Here is a 25,768-nt window from a genome sequence, read left to right as displayed (position 1 = left end):
ACAGTATATCTGTCAGACACCAAGGCCATGGCATTTGGCAATATTTAGCACTTTAGCATTGCAACACTGCGGTCCCTGGTTTGCATCCTAGTCAGGACAGTGTCTTCATTGAGCTTTTAGGTCTTCTCACGTGTGGTTGCGTGGGCTTCATCTGGATACTTCACTTTCCTCGCACAATCCAAAGACAATCTGGTGGGTTAATTAGCTCCTGTCTAATTTGGTCTGTATATGTAGCATGTGAGATAGGGACTTATGCCCCATACACACGTGCAGATTATCTGCAGACTTTTGTCTGCAGACTTACCAAAACCATATAATATGAGGTCAAACCTAAACACTTTCAATTTGTATGCAATCCGGCAGGCCCTTGCACTACATAGAAAAGGTAAGTCTGCAGACAAAAGTCTGCAGATAATCTGCACGTGTGTATGGGGCATTAGATTGTAAGCTCCTTGAGAGCAGGGACTGATGTGACTGTATAGTATGTAGATTTCTGCATAAATTATTGATACTAGATAAATAGCTGGAATAAATAAATACAGTACGTCTACATCAGCCTTTTTCAACCAGGGTGCCTTGATGTTTCTTCAGGGGTATCCTTGGCAAAAAAAATTCCAAAAAATTGTATACAAGCCGGCATGTGGATGAAGCCTGGCTTTCAGTTACACAAAGCCAAAGGTTTTTATTATGCACCATTACAACCTTCTAGCTGCTGACATCCTAATGACCAATCACATCATCAGTTGATAAGGTGGATGTCAGTCGCCTGCATAGCATCCTCGTTTGACCCTCCCCTGCCGCTCTCCATCAGCGTTGGAGTCACATTAGCTGAGTGATGGAGAAAAACTGAGGGACAAGAGAAACATTGGAATACTAGTCAGTACCAGTTTGCAAAGGGTGTTTGCTTTGGAAGAATAAATCCCCTCTGACATTGCGTGTCCTACTTGTGTGGATGTTACTTCATTATGTAAATTTAGCAGGTTTTCCAGGCCTGTGGCCTGATGTGGGTCTGCCATTGTTACCGGTTACCTCTCCAGCCCATGTGAGCTGCAGTCCTGGGTGTGAAAACTGACACATTGACAACCCCCAGCATCTTTGTTTTGTGGTTTTATTGTAGAGAAAGGGGATGGGAGAAGGGAATGAGTGGGATACTCCTTTAGGCTTAACTAGATACAATTTCGGACTTCATCCAGAAAATGTCTATTAACGCCGCCTTGACGCCAGCCGACGCTAGCCAGCGCTCACTGATGCTTAGAACACACTAATGCTTGACTGAAGTGCTGAATCCTCGACTCTAGGTCCAGAAGACTCAGGACTGTGGAGCATAGAACTACTGACACTGCTGCAATGCAAAGTCTCTGACCACTTTCTCCAGCCTGGCACTGGCTGGAGGTAGCTTGCCGTGGATTACTGTTTAGCTGCAACTCTCAACTGGTACTCTGTACAATTCAGGGCCCAAACCGCTGGCGCCCCCTTTACACTTTTAGCTCTTCAGGGTCCACTGACTATGTACCCCCTCTATTACTTCAGGGTCCTCAACCTAGGTACCCCCTTTCAGCTAGCTGGCACTGGATCCCAGAACTGCCTCTGGAGTAGTCTCCTCTAACACTTCAGGCAGATCCCCAGGGGCAATCCACAGTAGGGCTGAACGATAGTCGATATGATATCGACTATCGTTCTGTGGCCGTAGGCGATATTCATATCGCCGAGGTCACGATATTTGTATAGGCAGGGGGAAGGGACTCGGAGGAGGACAGGAGGACTCTCAGACTTCCGTGTTAGGCAGGGACTCGGAGGAGAACTCACACATCCAATCCACTGCAGGCTGCAGCCCGCCCCACACGTTCAGTGAGTCTCACTCTCCGCCCTAGTTTTCTCAATGGCACATTCAGGGAACCAATCACGCCGTGAGCAGCTGCATAGCTAACCAATCACGTGTGCCTGCACACCTGATTGGTTCGCTGTGCCGCTACTCACGGCGTGATTGGTTCCCTGAATGTGCCATTGAGAAAACTAGGGCGGAGAGTGAGACTCCCTGAACGTGTGGGGCGGGCTGCAGTGCACAAGTGAGTAATGTAATGTATGCGGCTGTGCTCCTTTCCTGGCTACTAGTCCACCGCTCCAGCCTCCTACAACCACTGCCAGTATATATGTGAAATACACTAAATAATCTATATTGACACGGTGTGTATAAAAAAAGGGAAAAGTAGATGTATGTATGTATATGTAGAGGAAAATAAATTATTAATAATTCAGAGGTGATTTAAATATTAATAATTTATTTTCCTCTACATATACATACATACATCTACTTTTCCTTTTTTTTATACACACCATGTCAATATAGATTATTTATTGTATTTCACATATATACTGGCAGCACCAATCACTTCCTCTTCCTTTTTATAATCTATTATATAACCCCTTCCAGGGTTATATTCTGAAGTGGGCTGCAGCCAACCTCCTTTATATTTCTCCATATAAAGGACGGGTCCCTCAATATCGCAATATATATCGTTGGAAAAAAAATATTGCAATATATTTTTTTTCCAATATCGTGCAGGCCTAATCCACAGTACTCAAGACCAGTGTAGGCTTTCCTGGGACTGGACCCCTCTCGCTCTCCACTGGTTCTCGGCACACCGGATCCCCTCAGCTCAACTCAGCACTCTCAGGATTCTCAGGCAACACCCCGAGACATCCACCTTCCTCAGACAGGAGGAGAGACAGCCGTTCTCTACCTCCTGGGACTCTGCTCCCGTCAAAGACACTGTGCCACGCACTTCCCCCTAACTTATACCCACTCCCAGAATCCTTTGCAGCATAATCTGCCTTCTGGGGTAGTTACAAGCTAGGCTGTGTCCCCTGATCGGGCTTCCCACACTGCCCTTTGAGAAGCCTCTCACAGGAGCCAGTGGGGATACTTTTCCCCTCAGCAGGCACTTCTGGAAGCCCTGACACCCTGACTAATTAAATCACAGCCCTGCTGTTAGGCAGACAAGGCCCACTATACATTTACCTAGCACCTACCTGTAGGGTGCTACATAAAACTATTAGAATAGTTCTTATATTTTAGAATGGGGTGCCTCGAGACTGGCCATTTTTAAAGGGTGCCTTGACTAGAAAAAGGTTATGAAACCTTGGTCAACATGACCATAAACTGCATAGTTGAATGGAAAACAATGTATTGGCACCTGTAGTTATATTTTTGGAATGGTAACCAGCTGCAGTCTGTCAAGGTCTGTGCTGTTATAGTGATACAGAACTATCTGAAGCTGGCAACCCCACAAATACTTTAAAAACATCAACCTTTCTGGCAAAGAACAGAGTTGTCAGTTTGGATCTGCACCCAGCTAAGATATAAAGCTGTAATAAATAAAATAAAAAAACACATCAAACCATGACTGCTTGGGGCATCTATCCCAAGAAAGATTCTCTACTAGATGAAAATGTCTAAGGATGAACATGGCTGCAGTAAATGGATACATTGGGAGTTCTTCGAGGTGACAGAATGATATGCAGGGAGGTCAACTAGGTTATGTTAGCAGAAATTACATGCAGTGTACATTTACAGGAATTTTTGTACATAAAAAGACAGCATATGTTTTCTATTGCATCCTCTGCTATGACAACTATACACATATTACTTGAAGATTTGTTTAACCTGACCTTTTCAGAAAAAAAGTGATGACATGACATTTTCAGAGACCCTGTGCGGAATCAGAACATTCTCTGTATTTTGCTAATAACAGTTTTGAAGTATACCATCTTTTATATCACTTTGTTCTTTTCGCTGAGCTGCAGAAAAATAAACCTATTGTTTAGAGAGCATCTGTGAAACAACAGATCCATACCCTCATCCCCAGAATTTAGAAGGGATACAGCAAGCATTTAGAGCTTGGTTATTATAAGTATTTGCAGATGTAGAAGACTCGCTACATTTGTGAAATGTAATTAATAACACTGTGGATGACCGGTTTTAAATGTGTATGATTTTTACATTTTCAGACAACTGGGCAGTATATTGAGTAAAGGCTATCACTACCATAGGCGTGCGCAGGGGGTGTGCCAGGTGTGCCTGGGCACACCCTAATCACTATGCTGCAGGATGGAGAGTGGGGAAAGGGCTAGTAAATATGTAATTTACTGGTGCCTTCCTTTTTCAAATGAACATTGTGAACACAACTAGGTTTACTATGCTTCAGTTTGTGAATGAACAGGGAGCTGTTTAGCACAGAGCACTTCCAATTCATTCACTCTCCAGTGCAGCTGAGGCTGCAGAGAAAGTCATGTGTGTTTGAGCTTTGGGGTGCACACCCATGATCACTACAGATAACCTCAGACGACGAGCACTGCATAACACACTGTAGGCTCTTTTTGGGAATTGTTAGCTGATCCCTTATTTTTAGTACAAAAAAATTCCATGTCAAGCTGGTTGCATACATTAGTGAACGCCTTGCTCCTTTTGCACAATGTTCTCTTACTTCTTTTCGTTCCCCATCCTTTGGGTTCTGTTCCTGCTATAGGTTTTCTTCTCCCCCTCATCCATGATCAGGTCTGGAACATTTTACTCTTGTCCCTGCTCTCCTCACTGCTCATCCATGGTCCAGTTATGCAGACACTGTCAAGTGCTCTCCATCACAAAGGCCTCTGTTGACCTCTCGCTAGCTTACTATACTTCTTTCATCTTCATACCCAGGTTTGCACATCTCCAAAATTCTGCCCCCCTGCCAAGCACCCATTAAAATCCCCGCTGTGTCCATGTTTCATCAACCTTCTACTAAGTCTTCCTTTCACATTATCACGTGTGATCCAAGAATATATCCTGATGGGGTTACTGCCCTCTAATGTTGGGTTACACACCTCTGCCATCAGCTATCATTTCTTGCCTCACCATCAACCTCCAACGTATAACACTAACGCCTTCATTAGCTCAGATTCCTTCCTCCACCATCAAATTCTATAATCCACCTATGCAACACATACGCTCCTGTATTAGGCCTCTTCACTATTACCTTCTGTAGACCATAACACCACCATCATCTCATGCACCCCTTCACTAAACCATCAGTTCCTGCACCCTGCCCCTCCCCACCATTAGCTCCTGTATCTCCCCCCCCCCCCCCCCATCAGTTCCAGTACCCTATCACCATCAGCTGCTGAACCCTGACCCTCCACCATCAGCTCTCATACCGCCCCCCCCCCTTACAAAATAATACAACAGAGCAGTTTTTTGAGTCCATTCAGGTTCTTTGATATCTGAAGCCCTGAACCTCCTTTATGACACTGTGCTTTCTCCTACTTTCAGTGTGCTCCTTGTTGCCACATAAGCAATGCAGGACAACTAACTGGCTCTTTGTGCTGCACTCTGAGCTCTGCTGTAAAAGGAGATGTAGGGGAAATCAGGTAAATTTTAGATAGAATGAGTAAATAGTGCTGCACTGCCAATTTAGTGACACAATATCCTATATATCAAAGTGCAATGGTACAAACATTTAAAATAGGATGCTCTAACACCTACACAGATTCATACATCCTGCTACAATAAAATGTAAGTGTTTATAAATCACATAAAAAAAGCCAAAGTGCACCGTGCAATTATGTGGATTCAAGAGGTGAAATGCAAATTCATTCCAAATATTCACAAATGAAAACCTACAATAAAATAAAATTAATAAGAGTAGTCCTTATTGTGTATGCATGGTGCATCCCTTCACCTTTTAATAAGTGTCCATATATAGTTCTTTCCTTCATCCAGGTGACACCACTGTGCTCTCTAGCCGCTCACCTGAATTTTGCTTGAAATAGGCATGTAGTAATGTCTCCCCGTTGGTATTGTGTATCCAGCTTGCCTCTAGGTGTCCCCTGTATTGTTCCCCAATGCTCTATTCTCTAGGATAGTAATGGGTGTCTACATCACTTCTGGTAACCTCCGCTCATGCTTTACTCATTACGTCACACGCATATGACTTCTTCAGGGGAAGAAGTCACGTAGGCATGACGTAACGTGTAGGGTATGAGCAGAGGTTACCAGAAGTGATGTAAACACCGAAACGAGTGCGGTGATTGTGGATTGTTGCTGTATACATGGTTTTTAATGCGAGTTTCAGCTGCCTAATTTGAAATACATTTTTCTAAACTTACTACGCCATGAGAATATCTTTTATATAACCCCACCCTGAATAGCATGGTGAGAGGACCCCTAGAAGTCTCAGAGAGTAACCATTACCATAATAGAGAATAGAGCATTGAGGAACACTACAGAGGACACCAAGAGGCAAGCTGGATACACAGCAATACCAACGGAGAGACATTACTACATGCTTATTTAAGAAAAATTCAGCTGAGAGGCTAGAGAGCACAGTGGTGTCACCTGGATGAAGGAAAGAACTATATATGGACACATTATTAAACAGTGAAGGGATGCACAATGGATACACAATAAGGACTATTCTTAATAATTTTTTTTTTAGTTATTGTAGGTTTTCATTTGTTACCATTTGGAATTAATTCGCATTTCCCCTCTTGAATTCACATAATTGCATGGTGCACTTTTTAGATGTGATTTATATACTCTTGGATTTTATTGTAGCAGGATGTATGAATCTGTATGGCTACATGTACACGGGACGTTTTAAAAAGTCCATTGAACGCTGGAATTTAAAGGGCGTTTAAAACGTCCGTGGTGTTGCGTTTGCAGCCACGTTTAGCGGGCGTATGCGCTCAGAACCGTTTCTAGAGGTCAAAAAATCATTCCCCTTTAAAATGGAAAAAACGCGAGTGCTAAACGCAGGTGATCGCGCTCAGTCACGTTTTTGCATTTGAAACGCCGGTAAACACACGTTCTGAACATCCTGAGCGCAAATAATTGCTTTCCAAAAAACGACACTGAACTTAACTGCCTCTAAATGACTGTAAACGACCCAGTGTACATGGACAGATAGAATAACATTGAGGTGGGTTCAGGGGCTTCAGAAAAAAACGCCCAACTGTTCAAAAACGTCCGTTTACAAGTTGCAGTGTACATGAGGCCTATAGGTATTAGAGAATCCTATTTTAAATGTTTGTTGTGTCATTGCCCTTTGGTATATAGGATATTGTATCACTGAACTGGCAGCGCAGCACAATTTGCCTATCATTCTATCTTGTTCAATAGCTGTGGATAAGCTATAGAGTGCTTGCAGCAGCCGAAAAACACCTTTTTTACTGTAAGATACACATATTGGTAGCACGAGAGTAACACACCATATACACAGATCAAATTCAGATACTTTCACTGCATTTAAATAAATACATGTAATGATGTATTAATAAATACAGCACTGCATTAAAGGGTAAGTTCATTTTTGTAAAATGTTACATATTTAGGGTCTAACATGTTACAAATGCCCTGGCACCGCAACCACTCCCACCCCCCCTCCCTGTTTTTTCAGTGGGCAGGGGATCTTTCCCCTTCGCTCACTGTCACCCTCTAAAAAAAATAAGCGGCCGTTCATGGCTGCCCATCCGCCCGTGCCATCCATTCAGTGTCCTGGATGGGAAAACTACAAATCAGCTTGTATTGGCTTGTAGTTTTCAATGAACTACCAGGGCGCTGTTGATCACTCTAGTCTAGGTAGTTCATTGAGCTTTCTGTTAGAATAACTGCCTTCCTGTATCGGAGGTATCGGACCGTCTGCAGGACCATGGCATTACACCCACCATCTGCTAATTGTGGGACCAATGCTTTACAGGTCCCTAACAAAAAAAAAAATATAAATGCATTTTTTTTACCTACAATGCATTTATTATTTTTTTTTTAAAGTGAACTTATCCTTTAAATTTGTGTCTTTTTGATTTGCCTGAAGTTCAACTATAAATTAAGAAAGACAACTTTAGAGACCCTGCAGCATTGCTGTGATTCCTGTCAGTCATAGACTTCCTCCAGTACTATGAGAATTAACCCAAGCAGTCACATATCAGCACTGCTAAAAGACCACAGAGACATAATAAATATTCCCGTTCAAGGTAATTTCATGAACTGCAGCAATTATCCTTATTTCTAACACATGTGACTGACTGTTCTGAAATACTTTCTCCAATTTTCTCATAATAAGCAGTCTGGGTTGAAAGTGGAATTGTGGACAGTTTCAAATAATTTTTCCTAAGAGACTAAATGGAGGTTTCATTAAGGAAATGGGCATTAGATTACTTGACTAAGGCAGAAAAAATGCATTCTAATAAAATCCCATTATTATTAAATCAGGAAAAGCACGTTCAGCTTTTTTTAAAATTACTCTTAAGTGACACTTAACAATAGCCTTAGTCTCCAAACATAATCTACACACATTCACTACCTAATGGCCCTGTAATCTGTTTTTCATACTTTTTTTACGGTGTTTTTCTGCCTTGTAAAGCCCTCAGTGAGCTCCCAAACATTTCCTTTTCCCCTTCACTTTTGTTTGTAGCAGTACACTTTAATTGCAATCGTGTGCCCTGATTTATGCACACTACAAATCCTACAGTCCATCTTGGTAGCAAGAAAGACCGTAGCTACATCCCATGCAGCCATGCCCACTAAAGAAAAAAAAAAAAAAAGATTTGGAGCTTTGGAGGAGGCTGAGAGAAACCCAAGGGCCCTTTTGAGTTAAGAATACATACTTAAAGTATAACCTAAAGGCAAAACTTTTTTTTTTTTTTTTTTAGTTTTGGATGGTGTGGAGAGGATGTAGAACACCTGTCAAGTTTTTATTGCTGTCTGTGTCCCCGTTATGGAGATTCCCCCTCATTATTTGTTCTATTAAACATTATTATTAAAAGTAAAAGAAAATCCCTAATTTTGGGCTGTCCCCAGAAAACTAATAGGGGGGGGGGTCCTTCCTATGGGGACACTAGTTCTGGTGACTTGGGGGTCCCCAAGGAATTCCCTTAACCTCTTGCCGCCCACCGTAGTATTACTGAAGCAGGGCAGCTCGGCTGCGCAAAATTACGTAGTACTACGTGATTTCGTGCACGAGGTGTCAGCCGCGCGTGCAAGCCGCCGGAGCTGCGCTCCCACTTTGATTAGACGCAGCGGGAGGCGGGAAGAGCGCCGGCGAGTGCCGCTGCCCTCCCACAATCGTCGGAGAAACCAAGAGAAGACCTGCCTGCTTATGTAAACAAAGCAGACGAGTCTTCTGTCAGACAGGCAGAGAGAGATCAGCAGTTTTCAGGTTACTGATAACCAGCCATTTACAATAGTGTCTGACTGTATTTAAGTGGTTGATGTCCATAGTTGAGCCAAGGTACACACTGAAGAGTGACAGGTTTTATCGAACTGAAATGCTGCAAAAGATTCATCAAAAGGTCGTTGACATAGTTAAGACTTTGCTGCAACTAGAGAATGCTGGCAACTCACTCTCATTCATGACGGACTGCTGGTCAGGATAAACAGAATCACTAATGAGTCTTACATGCCACTACATTGACAGCGGATGGACAAGAAGGCATTTGGTGTTGAATACAAAAGTGATGCAAGGATCCCACACTGGGGAGTACATTACAGAAAAGTTTCTAGGCATGCTAGAAGAATGGGGAATCAGCAAAGACCGAGTGATGCTTGTGCTGCCAGACAGTGGAGCGAACATGGATAAAAGGTATGAGACTTGAAGTGTCAGACCTCAGTTGCATGGCACACACCCTCCAACTGGTGGTAATTGATGGTCTGTCACGCCAGAAAGCTTTGCTGGACATTATTACCATGCTGAAGAAGTGCGCAGGCCATTTCCACCATTCTGTTCTTGCCAAGCAGCGACTAAGGTGCATTCAAGAAGACCTTGGCCTACTCAAAAACAACCTGATACAGGCTGTTCCAACATGATGGAACTCAATGCTACACATGTTACAGAGGATGGCGGAGCAGAAGCGAGCTCTAACTATATATTCTGGTGAATATAGACTTGGAGGACATTCTTGTCCTACTGCAGACATTAGTAGCCAACATTATAGAGACGCTCGTACCCATTGAGGAAGTGACACTGGAGGTGAGTCATTACGACTCATCTGTTTCCTCTGTGATCCCATGTGTGAGAGTCCTGAAGATGCTTCTTCAACAAAATGAAGGACCCAACATACGTGGCATCAAAGCATGTAGGAAGGCCATAAGGGACAGCCTCGCCAAAAGGTCTGAGAAGCATGAGGAGAATAAAACTGTTGTGCTTGCATGTCTTTTGGATCCTCGATACAAGAACCAGCCTTTCTCTTGTGATGATGTATTGGCCAAGGCAAAGCAATGGCTGACAGAAGATATTCAACAGAAGGTGCAGGAGGTTCCTTCTGACGAAAAGAAAAGTCAAGGACAAGAAGAGAAGATTTCTGATGTGGAAGAGCAGGATGCAGGAGAAAAATATCCCATAAGATAACGGACAGAAGAGAAAATTCATTGTGGTCAAATAGATGCAATGTTAAGCGTTTTATTGGGGCCTCATGCAGAGGATTCATCAGAATCAGCAATAATGAGCCTGGATGATGAACTTCATCTCTATTTGAAGGAACCAGTAGTTGACAGAAGAAGTGGTGATCCTCTTCAGTGGTGGAAAGAAAATGAGGCAGGCTACAAAAGACTTGCTTCTCATGCTAGAAGATACCTTTCTACTCCTCCTTACTCAGTACCAAGTGAGCGTGTTTTTAGTGAAGTGGCAGCAATTTATGAAAAGAAAAGAAGCCGTTTAACTGGTGAACATGCTGAAATGTTATGCTTTCTGCACTATTAATATTGTTCTACTTAAACTGGGAGTATTGATTTAAAAGTGTAGCTAGTCTATAGTAGTGTCTCTCCACCAGTCCACTGAGTCTGTCCAATCCACGGTCTATCTTGTGTCTATTTTTTTCTAACAGTTTTGCACTGACTGTGCTGCGCTGCAGTCAGCGCAAAAGTGATAGAAAAAAAAAAAAAAAGACAGACAGTGGATTGGAGTCAGTGCCAGTGGACTACTGCTGCAGTAGAACTCCACTCACTAGTGCAATAATTTAAATCACTACTGCAGTAGTGATTTAAAATGATTCCAGTGAGTGAGTGCCCTACTGCAGCAGTAGTACACAGTCCAATCCACTGTGTAGCTGTCCAATCCACTGTGTAGCTGTTGCCTTGCTTTTCTTTTAGCAGTATTGCACTGACTGCAGTAGTTGCAGCAAGTGCCATACTGCAGTGCAGATAGTCCTCCACTGACTCCAGTCCAATCCACTGTGACATGTGTAGCTGTTGCCTACTTGCCTTGCTTTTCTTCTAGCAGTATTGCACAGACTGCACTGCAGTAGTTGCAGTGAGTGCTATACTGCACACAGGTGCTAGTCCTCAACTGACTCAGAGTCCAGTCCAATCCACTGTGACATGTGTAGCTGTTGCCTTGCTCTTTTAAAAACAGTTGTGTAGTGTGTATGTGTATTTTATTGTGTAGCTGTTGTTGCCTAGTTTTTTTCCTAGCAGTTTTGCACTGACTGCACTGCAGTAGTGAATTAAAAATTTTATATTGCAGTGAGTCCACTACTGCAGAACTTTATTATACATTAATGCACAATCAGATGATGTGAAATGCTAATGTCCAACTCCTTGCAATTGAAGTTTTCCTATCAGTTTTTATGCAGGTAAGATGTGAAGAACGAGCACTTAATGTTAAAAATGTTAATAAATAAAGATTAACATGTTTGTTAAGAGATTTGTGTCGAAATTTGTGTTTTTTTGGGAAAATTTTACATGTGTGAAAATATTGGTCGATACCGATATGCGATTGGCGAAATATCGGTATCGGCAATGAAAAAATATCATCGGTCGATCACTAGTTATAACCCTCCCTTGGTCTATCCATTAAGAAAGAGATAAAAGGTTTGTCTATAGTTCTACTTTAAGTAGAAATGTATAATGTATTTTTTTCAACCAGAATTTAGTGCAACTTCGTGCTGTGCAGTCATATATACAGGCACTGAATATTACAAACCCATTCTCTACACTGGAGGTAGACCTTCTAATATTGTTGATAGGAGAAGGTTTAGTGCTGGATGAAAAAGTTTTGTGTGTTTCATGGTGTGCTGGGGTCCAGAAGCTATAGAAGCAGATAGCTGTCATTATCAGATTTTTATGCTCTGCTGATACATTTTTTTCCAGATGTGTTGCTAAAAGTGCCCATCTGACATTGCCCTTATTCAAGGCGCACAATCTAGAAGATTGTGAAAACCAATACGTATACTTAATATACGTTTTACTGTTAGCCTTAGTCATAATGGGTAAAACAGGTGCCGTCTCACATGATATAAATCCCACTTTTAATCATTGTTATGACTGAAGCTGGGGAATAAATGTGAAATTCCTTTTCCCACAAAGAACACCGTTTCCTAGTGGACACAGTAATCATTCCCCAAAGAAATCTGCTTAGCAGATCATAAAAACTCCCCATAGTACAAAAAGGCAACAGTACTGCAGCTGGACAAAAGGCAAATAAGAACCTTATGGATATGCTGAGGCTTGTAGTTTTACAACTGCTGTCTAGATGGTCTCCTTCAGGACATTTTTATTCTTCCCACATTTATGGCTACGGATTACTAAAGAGAATATGCAAAGGGGTATTTGCTTTGTAAGAATGAATCACCTCTAATGTTGGGTGTCCTACGTGTTTAGATCCTGCTGTTGCATAAAATTATTAGTTTAGTTTTTTTTACGATTTAGAATGGGGTGCCTCAAGGTGGTACAGAATTCCAAAGGGTGCCGTTAGACCACATAAAAACACAGAAATCAATCCAAAAATACATCCAAAAAGAAAAAATATTAAATCATAGAAGAAAAATAAAAAATATAATTACCTCACAGCCTTCCTTTTCCATGCAGTGCCTAGGCAAGGGTGATGCCACTGGTTTATCTGCCATGAGATCCTGAAATCTCAAAAACAAAATGTATTTCTGGAAGGCCCATGAGGTCATCTTTCTGTGACAGACTTGTCTAGGCCCAGTAGGCGGAAACCAAGGTGTAAGGTAAGAATATTTTCCAGTTTTATCCCTTTCGCTACACTTTTAAACTTAGCTGGCCAGGCCATTTTTGCAATTTTTTCTCTGCCTTTTTTATTTTTCCCTTACAGTTTTCAGAGTTTGTTAAAGACCCCTCAAACCATATATTTTCTGAAAGCACATAACCAGTAGAATTCAAAATGGGTACTACTGATTTTTAGGGTACAGTGATATTTGGGAAAATGTTTATCAAAACAATAATATTTTTGCTAAAAATACACTAAAATCATTATAAGCAGATAAAAACACAGCACATCTTACAAAACTCCTGTTAAATATAAAAGCTAACCTGTATTAAGTTAATCAATAACCACTATTTGTACATAGATTGCGCCTTTTTGTGAAATGGTGAAAAATCGAACATAAGCAAAAATGGAAATATCCAAATTTGTCAAAAAACTAGAGGTTTTCATTGTTCCTTTACAGCTTTCAGAGTTTAAGACCCCCCCCCCCAAACCATATATTTTCTGAAAGCACACGACCTGTAGAATAAAAAGAAGGGAGCTACTGATTTTATTGCCCTGCAATTTTTGTGCAAATGTTTATCAAAACGATATATTCGCTAAACATTCTCTAAATTCATTTTTAGCAGATATAAACACAGAAAATTTCACAAAATTACTGCTAAATTCCTATTAATATAAAAGCTTAACCTGTATTAAATTAATAACAAATATTTGTAATTTTTAAATTACGCCTTTTTGCAAAATGGTGAAAATTGAATGTACGCAAATAATGTTAAGAACCATATTTCTCAAGAAATCTGAAGGTTTTCATTGTTCCCTTACAGCTTTCATAGCTTGTTAAAAAAAACCCAAACCATATACTTTCTGAAAGCATAGGACCAGTAGAATAAAAGGAAGGTGCTACTGATTTTTAAGGCCCCACAATATATTATTTGCGCAAATGTTTACCAAATCAATTTTTTTTCTAAAAATACACTAAAATCATTTATAGCAGATACAAAACACAGCACATTTTACAAAATTCCTGCTAAATATAAAAGCTTAACCTGCATTGAGTTAATAAAAAATATTTGTCAATTTTTAATTGCACCTTTTTGCAAAATGGTGAAAACTGAACGAGCACAAAACTGTAAATAACAACCAAATTTCTCTAAAAATCTGGAGGTTTTCATTTTTCACTTTCAGCATTCAGAGTTTTTAAAAGACCCCCCAAACTATACATTTTCTATAAGGAAAAGGCCAGTAGAATAAATGGAAGGTGCTGATTTTTAAGGCCCTGGGATATTTCCGAAAAGGTTTGCCAAAACAATATTTTCACTAAAAATGCACTAAAATCATAAGCAGATACAAATACGGCAAATTTTACAAAATCCCTGCCAAGTTCCTTCTAAGGCTCTATTCACACTACCGCGACTTGTCAGGCGACTTGTCAGGCTGACAAGTCGCGGTCCGTCGCGGTCCATGCACTGCTACAGGACCCGTTCTAATAGGATCGACACAAGTCGCTCCGACTTAGAAAAAGGGTCCTGTACTACCTCGGGTGACCTCGGAGCGACTTGCATAGACATTCATTATATGAAGTCCGTGCAAGTCGCGTTGCACGGGACTTCACAGGTCGCCCCCGAAGTCGTGCAGGAGTCGTGCCGCTTCAGTGTGAATGCGGTCTAAATATAAAAGCTAAACCTGTATTGAGTTAATAAGTAACAAATATTTGTACATTTTAAATTGAGCCTTTGTGAGAAATAGTGAAAATTGGACGTATGCCAAACTTTCTCTAAAAATCTGAAGGTTTTTCTTTTTCACTTACAGCTTTCAGAGTTTATAAAAGACCCCCCAAACCATATATTTTCTGAAAGCACCTGGCCAGTAGAATAAAAAGAAGGTGCTACTGATTTTTAAGGCACCACAATATTTGCGCAAATGTTTAACAAATATTTATGCTAAAAATACACTAAAATCATTAAAACTGGATTCATACATGGCAAAATGTACACAATTCCTACTAAATATAAATGTTAAAACTGTATTGAGTTAATAAATTAAAAATATTTGTACATTTTAAAATTGTACCTTTTTGTGAAATGGTGAAAACTGAAAGTATGCAAAACTGTAAATAAAAACAATTTACAGTCCAGGAATTAACATTTTTTACTTGCAGCTTTCAGAATTTGAAAAGTCCCATCAGGCACGGTTCACACTGGTGCGATGCGGGAAGAATCGCTGACAGTTCACACTGCCCTCTGCGAACTGCTGCGGGTGTCAATACAAAGTTAATGACACCCCCAGATCAGTTTGCAGATCGCAGTGCAAACTGTGATTTCAGATAGGAATAGAATTGAATGGGTGTGAACACCCACGCGACTTGACTCTGGTGCTGAGAAAAAAAAACGGGTCCTGCATGAGTTTGGTCCTAATGCGATGCAAATTCAGTCATACAGTTTTGTATGGCTGAATTTGCATTGCACAGGCATCGCATGTGATCTGCAAAGCAATGCGCCAGTGTGAACCGGCCCTCAAACCAGACATTTTCTGAAAGTACATGACCTGTAGAATAAAAAAAAGTGCTACTGATTTTTTTGGGCATTTTTTTTGGGCAATAATTGAGCAAATGTTAATCATATCGCTATTTTCACAAAAAATACACAAATCATTGTTAGTGCACATAAACACAACATAACTTGAAAAATTCCTGCTAAACTCTACTAAAGCATCGTTCACATGTAGCATACTAAAGTGGGCGCCCATGGAGGGCCAGGTTTACCCACACAGGGATGCACAGGTGTTCGGTGCATCCCTCTACAGGCAGTCCCATTTATGTCAATTGGGATGCAACAGCTGCACAGGCATAGCTGCTGTTCCCAATCCGATATCCGTGTGGGTGCATGACCCCAAACGCAGACAGCGTGAGCTCAGGGACATGCACATGGACCTACATGGATGTCAAATTGGGAGCGACGGCTCTGTTCGTGCAGTTGCTACATCCCAAATGACATCAATGGGACTGCCTGCACAGGTATGCAAGGAACACCTGTGCATCCCTGTAAAGGTACGCTGTGTATGCCCAGTGTGAACAAGGCCTTAGTCTCCTTTCACAAAAGCAGACTGATCGGGTCTGCCTGTCCGTTTTTCAAGCGGACCTAATCGGACCACCCATTGCTTTCTATGGAGAGGCTAATGTAAATGGACATGTGTCCATTTACACCCGCCTGCATCCGATCCACTAAAAACAGGACAGATGGGGATCCCATTCCCCATCCATCTAGCAGATCAGATTGGATGGAAACGAACAGGTGGCCCGTTTTCATCCGACCGCCCCATAGAGAACAGTGGGCTGTGTCCGTTCTGCATCATTGGAGCGAATGTGGACCTGTCATCAACCTGCTCAGCGTTGATCAGCAGAGAGATCCCTCACTGAGCAGGCAGATCTGCTTGACAGAGTCCGCTCCAGGTTTTTTAAAATGTATTTATATATTTTTTGTTGGGGAGGGGGGGGGAGGTCTTTGGTGAGATAGCAGAGGTCTTAACAGATCCCCATATTTTTTTAGTTTTTTTTTGAGACAGAGAAAGGGATTTAAGAAAGTCTCTTTCTCTGCAGCACTTTACATGAATGAAATAAGGAGTCTGTATAGGGACCTTATCCATTCATAAACTGTCAGTCTGACACATAGTAAACTTTCGGTTTACTATAATCAGCTCATCAGCTGTCAGTAGACACAGGAGCCATCGGTAGCCATGGCTTCCTCGGTCCACTGCACTACAGGGAGGGGGCTGGTAAACACGTGTTTACCAAGCCTCCCCAAGCCCCAGCTTTACCAGCGACAGTGAAAGGGTTAACCTAATGTGTGATTTTTTTTTTTTTTTTAAGGTTTATTCATTTCATGCATTTTTACATAGGATTTGGTATTTAGGTCTAGGCTCACACTGTTGTAAACCGATTTCCATCCAGTTTTCAGTGCAATTATGTAGTGCAACTTGGATGTGATTTGCATATTCTACGGGGCCAAAATCATGCTGAAATTGCATCAAAGTAGAATAAAAAAACAGGAATCTTTTTCAAAATCGCGCCATGCTGAGTTGTGCTGGTGTGAATTGGCACCATTTAAAACAATGCAATTGCCATGGTCATGCAATTCTGTGCGACTAAAGTCACATCTAAAATCGCACTTTTAGGATTAAATAGGAAAACATATTCAAAGGTAACTTGTATTGACAAAAGTATTGGATTACTACTGACAGCTTCCTGAAAATACCAATGGCTTGGCTTATCTCAGGCTACAAAATGAGTCATTGAACTGGACAAAATATGAAGATGGGGAATATCAATGTGAAGTCAGAACTCTTTATCTATGTACTGGATCCTGGTCATGTTGACCCAGTGCAGAAACCACTGGATCAACCTGGATCAGGGAAAGAACATTCTCAGAAAAAGAGGAAAGTAATGGTAACCTTCACATTTTCTCTGTACAGGTTTCCTGTAAACAAAGTAGAGAAAAAAGCAGCATATATTCTGAGAGGTTGTGTCACTATAGCCTACAGTCTATGTGGCCTTTTTACAATATCAAGGCTGTGTTTAGGCTATGTGAATATACAGTGGGTACGGAAAGTATTCAGACCCCCTTAAATTTTTCACTCTTTGTTATATTGCAGCCATTTGCAAAAATCAATTAAGTTCATTCTTCTTCCTCATGAATGTACACATAGCACCCCATACTGACAGAAAAACACAGAATTGTTGACATTGTTGCAGATTTATTAAAAAAGAAAAACTGAAATATCACATGGTCCTAAGTATTCAGACCCTTTGCTCAGTATTTAGTAGAAGCCCCCTTTTGATCTAATACAGCCAGGAGTCTTTTTGGGAAAGATGCAACAAGTCTTTCACACCTGGATTTGGGGATCCTCTGCTATTCCTCCTTGCAGATCCTCTCCAGTTCTGTCAGGTTGGATGGTAAACGTTGGTGGACAGCCATTTTTAGGTCTCTCCAGAGATGCTCAATTGGGTTTAAGTCAGGGCTCTGGCTGGGCCATTCGAGAACAGTCACCGAGTTGTTGTGAAGCCACTCCTTCGTTATTTTAGCTGTGTGCTTAGGGTCATTGTCTTGTTGGAAGGTAAACCTTCGGCCCAGTCTGAGGTCCAGAGCACTCTGGAGAAGGTTTTTGTCCACGATATCCCTGTACTTGGCCGCATTCATCTTTCCCTCGATTGCAACCAGTTGTCCTGTCCCTGCAGCTGAAAAACACCCCCACAGCATGATGCTGCCACCACCATGCTTCACTGTTGGGACTGTATTGGACAGGTGATGAGCAGTGCCTGGTTTTCTCCACACATACCGCTCAGAATTAAGGCCAAAAAGTTCTATTTTGGTCTCATCAGACCAGAGAATCTTATTTCTCACCATCTTGGAGTCCTTCAGGTGTTTTTTAGCAAACTCCATGCGGGCTTTCATGTGTCTTACACTGAGGAGAGGCTTCCATCGGGCCACTCTGCCATAAAGCCCCGACTGGTGGAGGGCTGCAGTGATGGTTGACTTTCTACAACTTTCTCCCATCTCCTGACTGCATCTCTGGAGCTCAGCCACAGTGATCTTTGGGTTCTTCTTTACCTCTCTCACCAAGGCTCTTCTCCCCCGATAGCTCAGTTTGGCCGGTCGGCCAGCTCTAGGAAGGGTTCTGGTCGTCCCAAACGTCTTCCATTTGAGGATTATGGAGGCCACTGTGCTCTTAGGAACCTTAAGTGCAGCAGAAATCTTTTTGTAACCTTGGCCAGATCTGTGCCCTGCCACAATTCTGTCTCTGAGCTCTTCAGGCAGTTCCTTTGACCTCATGATTCTCATTTGCTCTGACATGCATTGTGATCTGGAAGGTCTTATATAGACAGGTGTGTGGCTTTCCTAATCAAGTCCAATCAGTATAATCAAACACAGCTGGACTCAAATGAAGGTGTAGAAGCATCTCAAGGATGATCAGAAGAAATGGATGCACCTGAGTTAAATATATGAGTGTCACAGCAAAGGGTCTGAATACTTAGGACCATGTGATATTTCAGTTTTTCTTTTTTAATAAATCTGCAACAATGTCAACAATTCTGTGTTTTTCTGTCAGTATGGGGTGCTATGTGTACATTCATGAGGAAGAAGAATGAACTTAAAGGATTTTAGCAAATGGCTGCAATATAACAAAGAGTGAAAAATTTAAGGGGGTCTGAATACTTTCCGTACCCACTGTAGATTAGAGACTTTAGGCACAATGCTAACACTATAAAGTGTCCCTGGAATTAACCTTAAAACATTATATGGCACACGTCCAACTAAAGAATGTGCTGCAGAAAACAAGATATGATTGCACAGAATTGCCATTTTTTAAAAGGTATGTGACCAGGTTATAAACTTTTTTTTTTTTTTTTTTTTAAGTATCATCATATAGTTGATATGTAACCAGGAGTGAACATGTACTTACTCAGCTGTAGAGAATGCTTGTTCAAAGTTCTTTTTGGGATTTGAAGGCTCCAGAGCATCGTAATCAAAGGCTTCAGGGAAGAATGAATGTACGAGGGCACAAAAAGCCATGCCATCACTCCAGCTTGAAGAAAAATTCTGTAGATCAATTTTCTGAGCACAAAAAATAAAAGACAGAAAGGACATCATGTTTTATTACTCATATACTATTGTTATAAGCACTACAGTCAGATTAAATGTACTACTGTCTACAAACATCTTTTAAGCAGAAATATTGATCTTTGTTAGGCATCAAAATCATTAAAATGTATAGCATATAAAAGAAAACTTTATTTCCAGCACTTTGAGCTCCTCTCCTCTTACTTCTGGTTACTACATTTTTTGGCTACATTCACTTTAAACATGACCAGATACATGATAATTGGGCTTTAAAGTGTCATCAAACCCACACCATAAAAAGCTATCAATAAATGGTGTATTACATGCTGTTCAAACTCACTCAGTCACTATGAGATTCATTTTCTGTATTCTGCAAAAAATCTGGTTGATCCTGCTGTTCTCTATCGCCCCCTTCTGTTCAAGTCCCCAATTCAGCTGAGGATTTTGCAGAGTAGTGTCGGCAGCTCTGCACATGCTCAGTTTTGAATGAGTTTCTATGCTGAGCATTTCCTTGCTGATCACATCTGAGCAGCCCATGTGACTATAGAGTCACACATGTGGGCATATACACAGTGGTAAATGACAGCCCACTCCCTCCTTCCTCCTCCATTCCCTTTAACCAACTAAAAACAAGGGGGTGGGATATTACATGTAGATTTATGGAGGCTTTACCTCCCTCTCATTCTAAGACTAAGGCTGGAAAGCCTGTGACTGGAAGAAATCCACCCACACCATGCTATTTCCACAAAATAAAAGATAAAAAATTTGAATTTAAATATATATATATTTGTATGACAATGTAAAACAGTTTATTGATAATATTTATTGTTACTCTATATCCCTAGTGCTGTTTTTATTTATAATTATTTTTTTATTTTGAACATGTGACAAGCAGCAGAGGACTAGAAGCTCCTCCTGCTTATATTTCCCAGCACAAGGCTGGGAAGGATCTGGGTCATGTGACAGCTGTACTGTATATCAATTAGGAAAAAGGTCCTTAGATGTTTTTTTATTAAAATAATTAGTGCCATCATCCACATACAGAAATAGAAGGGATCATGTAAATTAAACTGTGTGTTAAGTATCACTTTAAGAAATGGTCTATGGACAAATGCATTTACCAGTACAACTCACAAGCATGTAAAAGATATCCTCTTTTCAATACTGTAAAAGTTGAGCAAATTGGGGAGAAGATTTGAAATCGGAATCATAAAGATTTAATAGAACATTGATAATAACTATAAAAGCCTCCGTTTGAACTTGAGTGTGTAAAGACTACATGAAAATACGCAAACAAAAATTTTAGGCCAGCTCAGGATAATCTTACCCACTTCCAGCATGCCTCAATTTTGCACCAAAGCAGTGCAGGGAGGGGACATGTGCCCCTATAGATTCCACGGTGAGTACAATAATCCTGTTTTCTTTTCTTTTTGATTTCGTATGAGGTGGAGCCCCTCAATGCGACCTAAAGAAGCAGATGGATCACACCAGGAACTACCTGATTGTACTTACATTCTTAAGTCAGTAAACATGCAATTGACAGCATCAGCTTAGATCCACAGTAATCAGCTGGAAGCAATCCCCAGTAGTTGCCGCAAGTCTGCCCAGTGTGGCCTATTGAAGTCATCACACTGGACAGACTTGTGGCTACTGGGAATCTCTTCCAACTGATCACTGTGGATCTAAGCGGATACTAAGAATTTCCGGTATACTCTCTTATGAATGTAAGTGCAATATTTTTTTATTGTTTTTAAAAAGGTATTGAACAGTAATGAGCATCTGATTGTCCTTTTATGATATGAGCTTACAAGTGGTACCAGAAAGTGAAGTGGATTCTTGAATGGGACCCTGGCGAAATATTTCCGAAAAGCTGTATTTGACCTCCTGTTTTGCATTGAAGTCCATCAAATAAGGTGAAGGCGCATCAGAGAGTGCACATTTTAGAACTGTTGTATCGCAAATGGTGTATATTATTCACAATATTGGATCAGATCTGAAGCTGTTATTTCACATACTGGTTATATGTATTTACATTAGTATATTGAACATTATGTTCATTTAATGACCATGAGTTTATATATGGTTAATAATATATATGCATATTTTATTTTTATTTATTTTGGTATGTTCATGAGTATGTATTATTGGTATTTGCCACATTGTAATTCATGTTTGGTGTAATCAAAAAGAGTGCTGCGCTGTTTCTATTGAATATTATTTATTTTTCAGAGGATAGTGCTAGGGCATGTTTAGCGCTCCTACAGTCAATGTGCATGAAGAGTTGAGCACGTTGCCCAAAAAGTTCAGAGTGAATGAAGATGTCAGAACAGGACAGGGAACTCAGTCCTTTCTAAGAGACCTGAAGAAAATGCCCATGATGTGGGCCCTAAAACTTTAATAGTGCCAGGTTCCAAAGAGCAAGTGTTGGTTTGCTTGGGGGATACCGAGCAGATGCCCTTAGAACCTTTAGGGGAATACAGAGTGGGATAACCCCTAGCAGCGATACTGCCTCCTGTGTCCTAAGTGTAGACCTGTCGTGCCATGTAGCAAACTAGGCCCAGTGTGGCACAAGGCCTCAGTTGCTCACAAGCCCATACATGTGGTGCTGATGAGGGTTGAGCTGCTGAAGGTGACTGGATCACCGTGGATGAGCAGTAGTAACAGTTTAGAAACTAGGTGTACCATGGTGCTTGCGAACAGGATGGTTCTTCCTCTTCACTAAATGGCAGGAAAGTGAAAATGTCATACATCCACCTAAGACACTAACGAAAAACTAAGGCATGCTGAGAGTAGGAGGAAATAGCCTTTGTGTAGCCTGCAATTTTTCTTTTGTTTGCCAGTGTTCAGTCCTCCTGTAGGTAGCAGTATACTCTGACGGTGTTTGAATTATTTTATCCCTCAATGGATGAGAAAGAAAGAAAACAAAGAAATTATGTATATGTACCCTAACTGCCTATAGTGCAAGATGTCCTTAATGTTCCTAAAATGTTCCTGGGGTAGAAATAAGAGTCCACAGACAAAATGTCATCTATCCATTCTAGAGACTGGGGTGGAGATGGTAAATGATAGCAGCAACTACTGAAACTATTTTTATTGCAATAAAAAGTTCATCAGAGACCGGCTTAAATTCAAACCATGTATGGGCAGGCTGATTGTACCCAATGTGATCGATTGGGGAGACGACTATCATTACACTGACACCGATGAAGCTGACAGGAAAGGGGTGGGGGTCATTATACCGACATCAATCAAGCTGGCTCAGAGGTTATCATCACACGGCCACCAATAGAGCTTGCTTGGGTAGGGAGGGGGTGGTTGTTATGCTCACAACAATGAAACAGGTTGCAGGGTGGGTATTATCACAATGCCAGATGCCACCAAGAGGGGTTGCTGGGTGAAGGGCTATAGAAATATTGCTATGGGGCCCCTGTTACAATTGTGTTCTATGGTGAGGAGTAAGAATTCACTATGCAAATACAACTACAGTTTCACTGCATACAAGTATGTGGTACACACAGATTTATTACAGATGAGCAGACATTACCTTGTAGCCAATTGTTTTGGATCGGCACCATTCCAAGAGGATCTGTTTAATGCTGCTGGCACTAGCTACTCCAAAACTCTGAGATCTTTTCAGCTTCACCTTGGATTCCCCCTTGCCTCTAAAAATAGCACAAAGGAAAAAAGTTTAATAATCGAGTGACCTGCTTATAAAGCACAGAAGGGCTATGATTTCCCCCCATACATATAACAGAGGATATTAAAAAGGAAATGAGAAGGCGATTCTGCAGAGAAATACAGCTAATACTTTAAGTATATAATAATACCATTATTAAACACTGCTTCCAAAACTAAAAATAGTACTCAGAACAATATTATCACATACTTACAGATACATTAAATGATGTACCCAAACAGCCTACACTTTATCACTTTATCAAATGTATTGCCAATACTGGCAAATTAAATATTATTCTCCCTACAGAAATAAATTATTTAAATTAAAGAACCAAATAGCATACAGTATACTTTACAAAAAATACAAAGAAAATATTTAATACTCTAGCATGTCATAACATATGTGCACATTCAGGTAGGAATTAGTAATGTTGAGTTTATCCTGTTAAATTATTATTCTCAAATATGATATTCTTTCAAAAAGTCTGACTGTCCCTAAATGTATAGATTGTTGTACAGTTCATATTAATTTACATAAATAAATTGTATTTTTGTTCTACACACAAATCCCTAATAAAGAGACCTTTTTAGTTGTATTATACATTATTATATATATATACTGTATATATTGTATATATATTCACTTGGATATATTTTTAAAAAGGGCAGGGAGATCTGCGCAGCTGCACATTTTTTGTTTTTCTATTGGAAAATATCTAGTTTGAAAGTCACAGAAGGAAGAGTGAGCTCTCCATTGATGATGACAGAGCCATTCAAGTACACAAGTTCAGAATTTATAAAATTTAATACTGGGCATATAATTAAACATTGCATAATCTGGGTTTACGTATAGTGAAAACTGCATGTCAAAATGTTCAGTGGATTTAGACATAGGCAACTGAGGTTATATGCAAATCTTGGCCCTGCCTTCTCCTTTCTACAGAGACTCCCAATAGGTCCTTCAATCTGATATTGACCAATAAAGAGGCTACAATCAGAGTTGGAAAATGGTGGGCCATGCTTGACTTTAACAGGAAACATTGCACTTTTCTACAATTTTAGCCATATACTGTATATCCTGGATCTACTAACAGTTTTGCCCAAAAGGTACAATTTCTTCATGTATTATTTCATTATATGGGCAGTTTAAAATTTTCAGCTTGATGGCAGGTTTAATAAATATCCACTCAATCTACAGTGTAGGGATTAGGTTAACATTCTCTGTAAATATCAGTTGCCTCCTTGACCCTTCTTGTCTATCCTTTGTTCCATTTGCATGGATGTCGCCTGGCAAGGATCTTCTATAAACCCTTTTGGATTGACACCCTTATGGAGGGACAGAGAGGATAGTGGGACCCCAAACTTGTATGGCATTAGGGCTTAGGAAAAAGGATAATAAAACAATAGTTTTATAGAAAAGCTTTATTTACACAGTGCTTTGACCTCATGCTTGCATTCTAATGTACCAAGTATGTAGATGAGGATTTCTAACTTTACATGCTGCTTACTGTTCTATGCAGTGCTTCAAAAAGCAGTGAAGCCAAGGTATAACAGCCAGGAAATTGTCACTAGGATGGCAGACCACAAATTACTCTCACGCAATGTTTCATTGAAAAACTCTGGCGATACTCCATGTATTATATTCAGCGTTCAATCCTTCCTGTGTAAAAGGTCAGAGCACTTTTAAAGCAAAGATGGGCATCTTTCTTGCCATAACTTGTCTAATGTGAAATCTTCTATTATGAAAAAGTATCTAAATGGCATGCCCCAAGGCCGGCTATAGACGGCCATGGTTTTCAGGGAAGAAAATCGCCTTATTTCCATCAACACAGATGGGGGAAACCCTCCTGCAGAGCCACTGTATTCTCCCGGGGGGGGGGGGGGGGGGGGGAGTGGTTTCTGCCTGGAAAACACTGTGATTATTGCTAGCGGCTATAACAGCAGCTAGCAATCATTGCATGCAAAATCTGACAGGCTGGTTGAACTTGATTGATGGGTACATTCAGCCTGCCCATACATGGTTCAAATTTCATCTGGGTCCTGTAGAACGGGCCGAGATTTGAACCATTTATGGCCAGCTTTAGTGCTGTGGAAAACATATGTAATTGCTAAAGAACAGAGGAAAAAAACATGTATAAATAGCTTATGTGCGCGGCCCCATGAACGGACATGCAGTGACCGGGATCGGCTCGCCTCTGGCCCTTCAAAGCTAGAATTAGCAGATATCAGCCCTGGGGTCAGCAGCCGAGCTTCACCCAGGGTTGTGGGAACACATGTTGTGGCGGGGTCGACCAAAAGGAAGTCTCCCCAGCCCGCACAACAGCCTCGTCCAGTGTGCCCAGCATTACAGCCTTCTCCAGCTAAGATGGTGCCAGGACAGAAGGTGAAGCCATGCGGCAACCAGAAGATACAGCCGCCTGCCTCCCCACACCTGTCACCAGCCTCACAGGTCAGTGAAATCAGGAATCCTTTCTCTTCTCAGTCCCAGGAAGAGCTCCT

At 40.9% G+C, this 25,768-nt stretch overlaps 1 protein-coding gene across 1 annotated transcript in view; it reads right to left on the bottom strand.

The window, feature by feature from the left end:
- LOC309545338 (smoothelin-like protein 2) overlaps nt 1-25,768 on the bottom strand; it is a 176,483-nt gene that overhangs the window by 14,113 nt on the left and 136,602 nt on the right. The window contains exons 7-8 of the mRNA XM_082244498.1: nt 23,136-23,253; nt 19,434-19,585 (exon numbers count right to left, since the gene is read on the bottom strand). Of these exons, the coding sequence (XP_082100624.1) occupies nt 19,434-19,585; nt 23,136-23,253 (270 nt within the window). The remainder of the gene's footprint in view (nt 1-19,433; nt 19,586-23,135; nt 23,254-25,768) is intronic.

The sequence above is a fragment of the Pelophylax lessonae genome (genome assembly GCF_965119305.1).
Source record: "Pelophylax lessonae genome assembly, chromosome: 2".
NCBI classification, from domain to species: Eukaryota; Metazoa; Chordata; class Amphibia; order Anura; family Ranidae; genus Pelophylax; species Pelophylax lessonae.
This window is presented reverse-complemented; position numbering and strand designations above follow the sequence as displayed.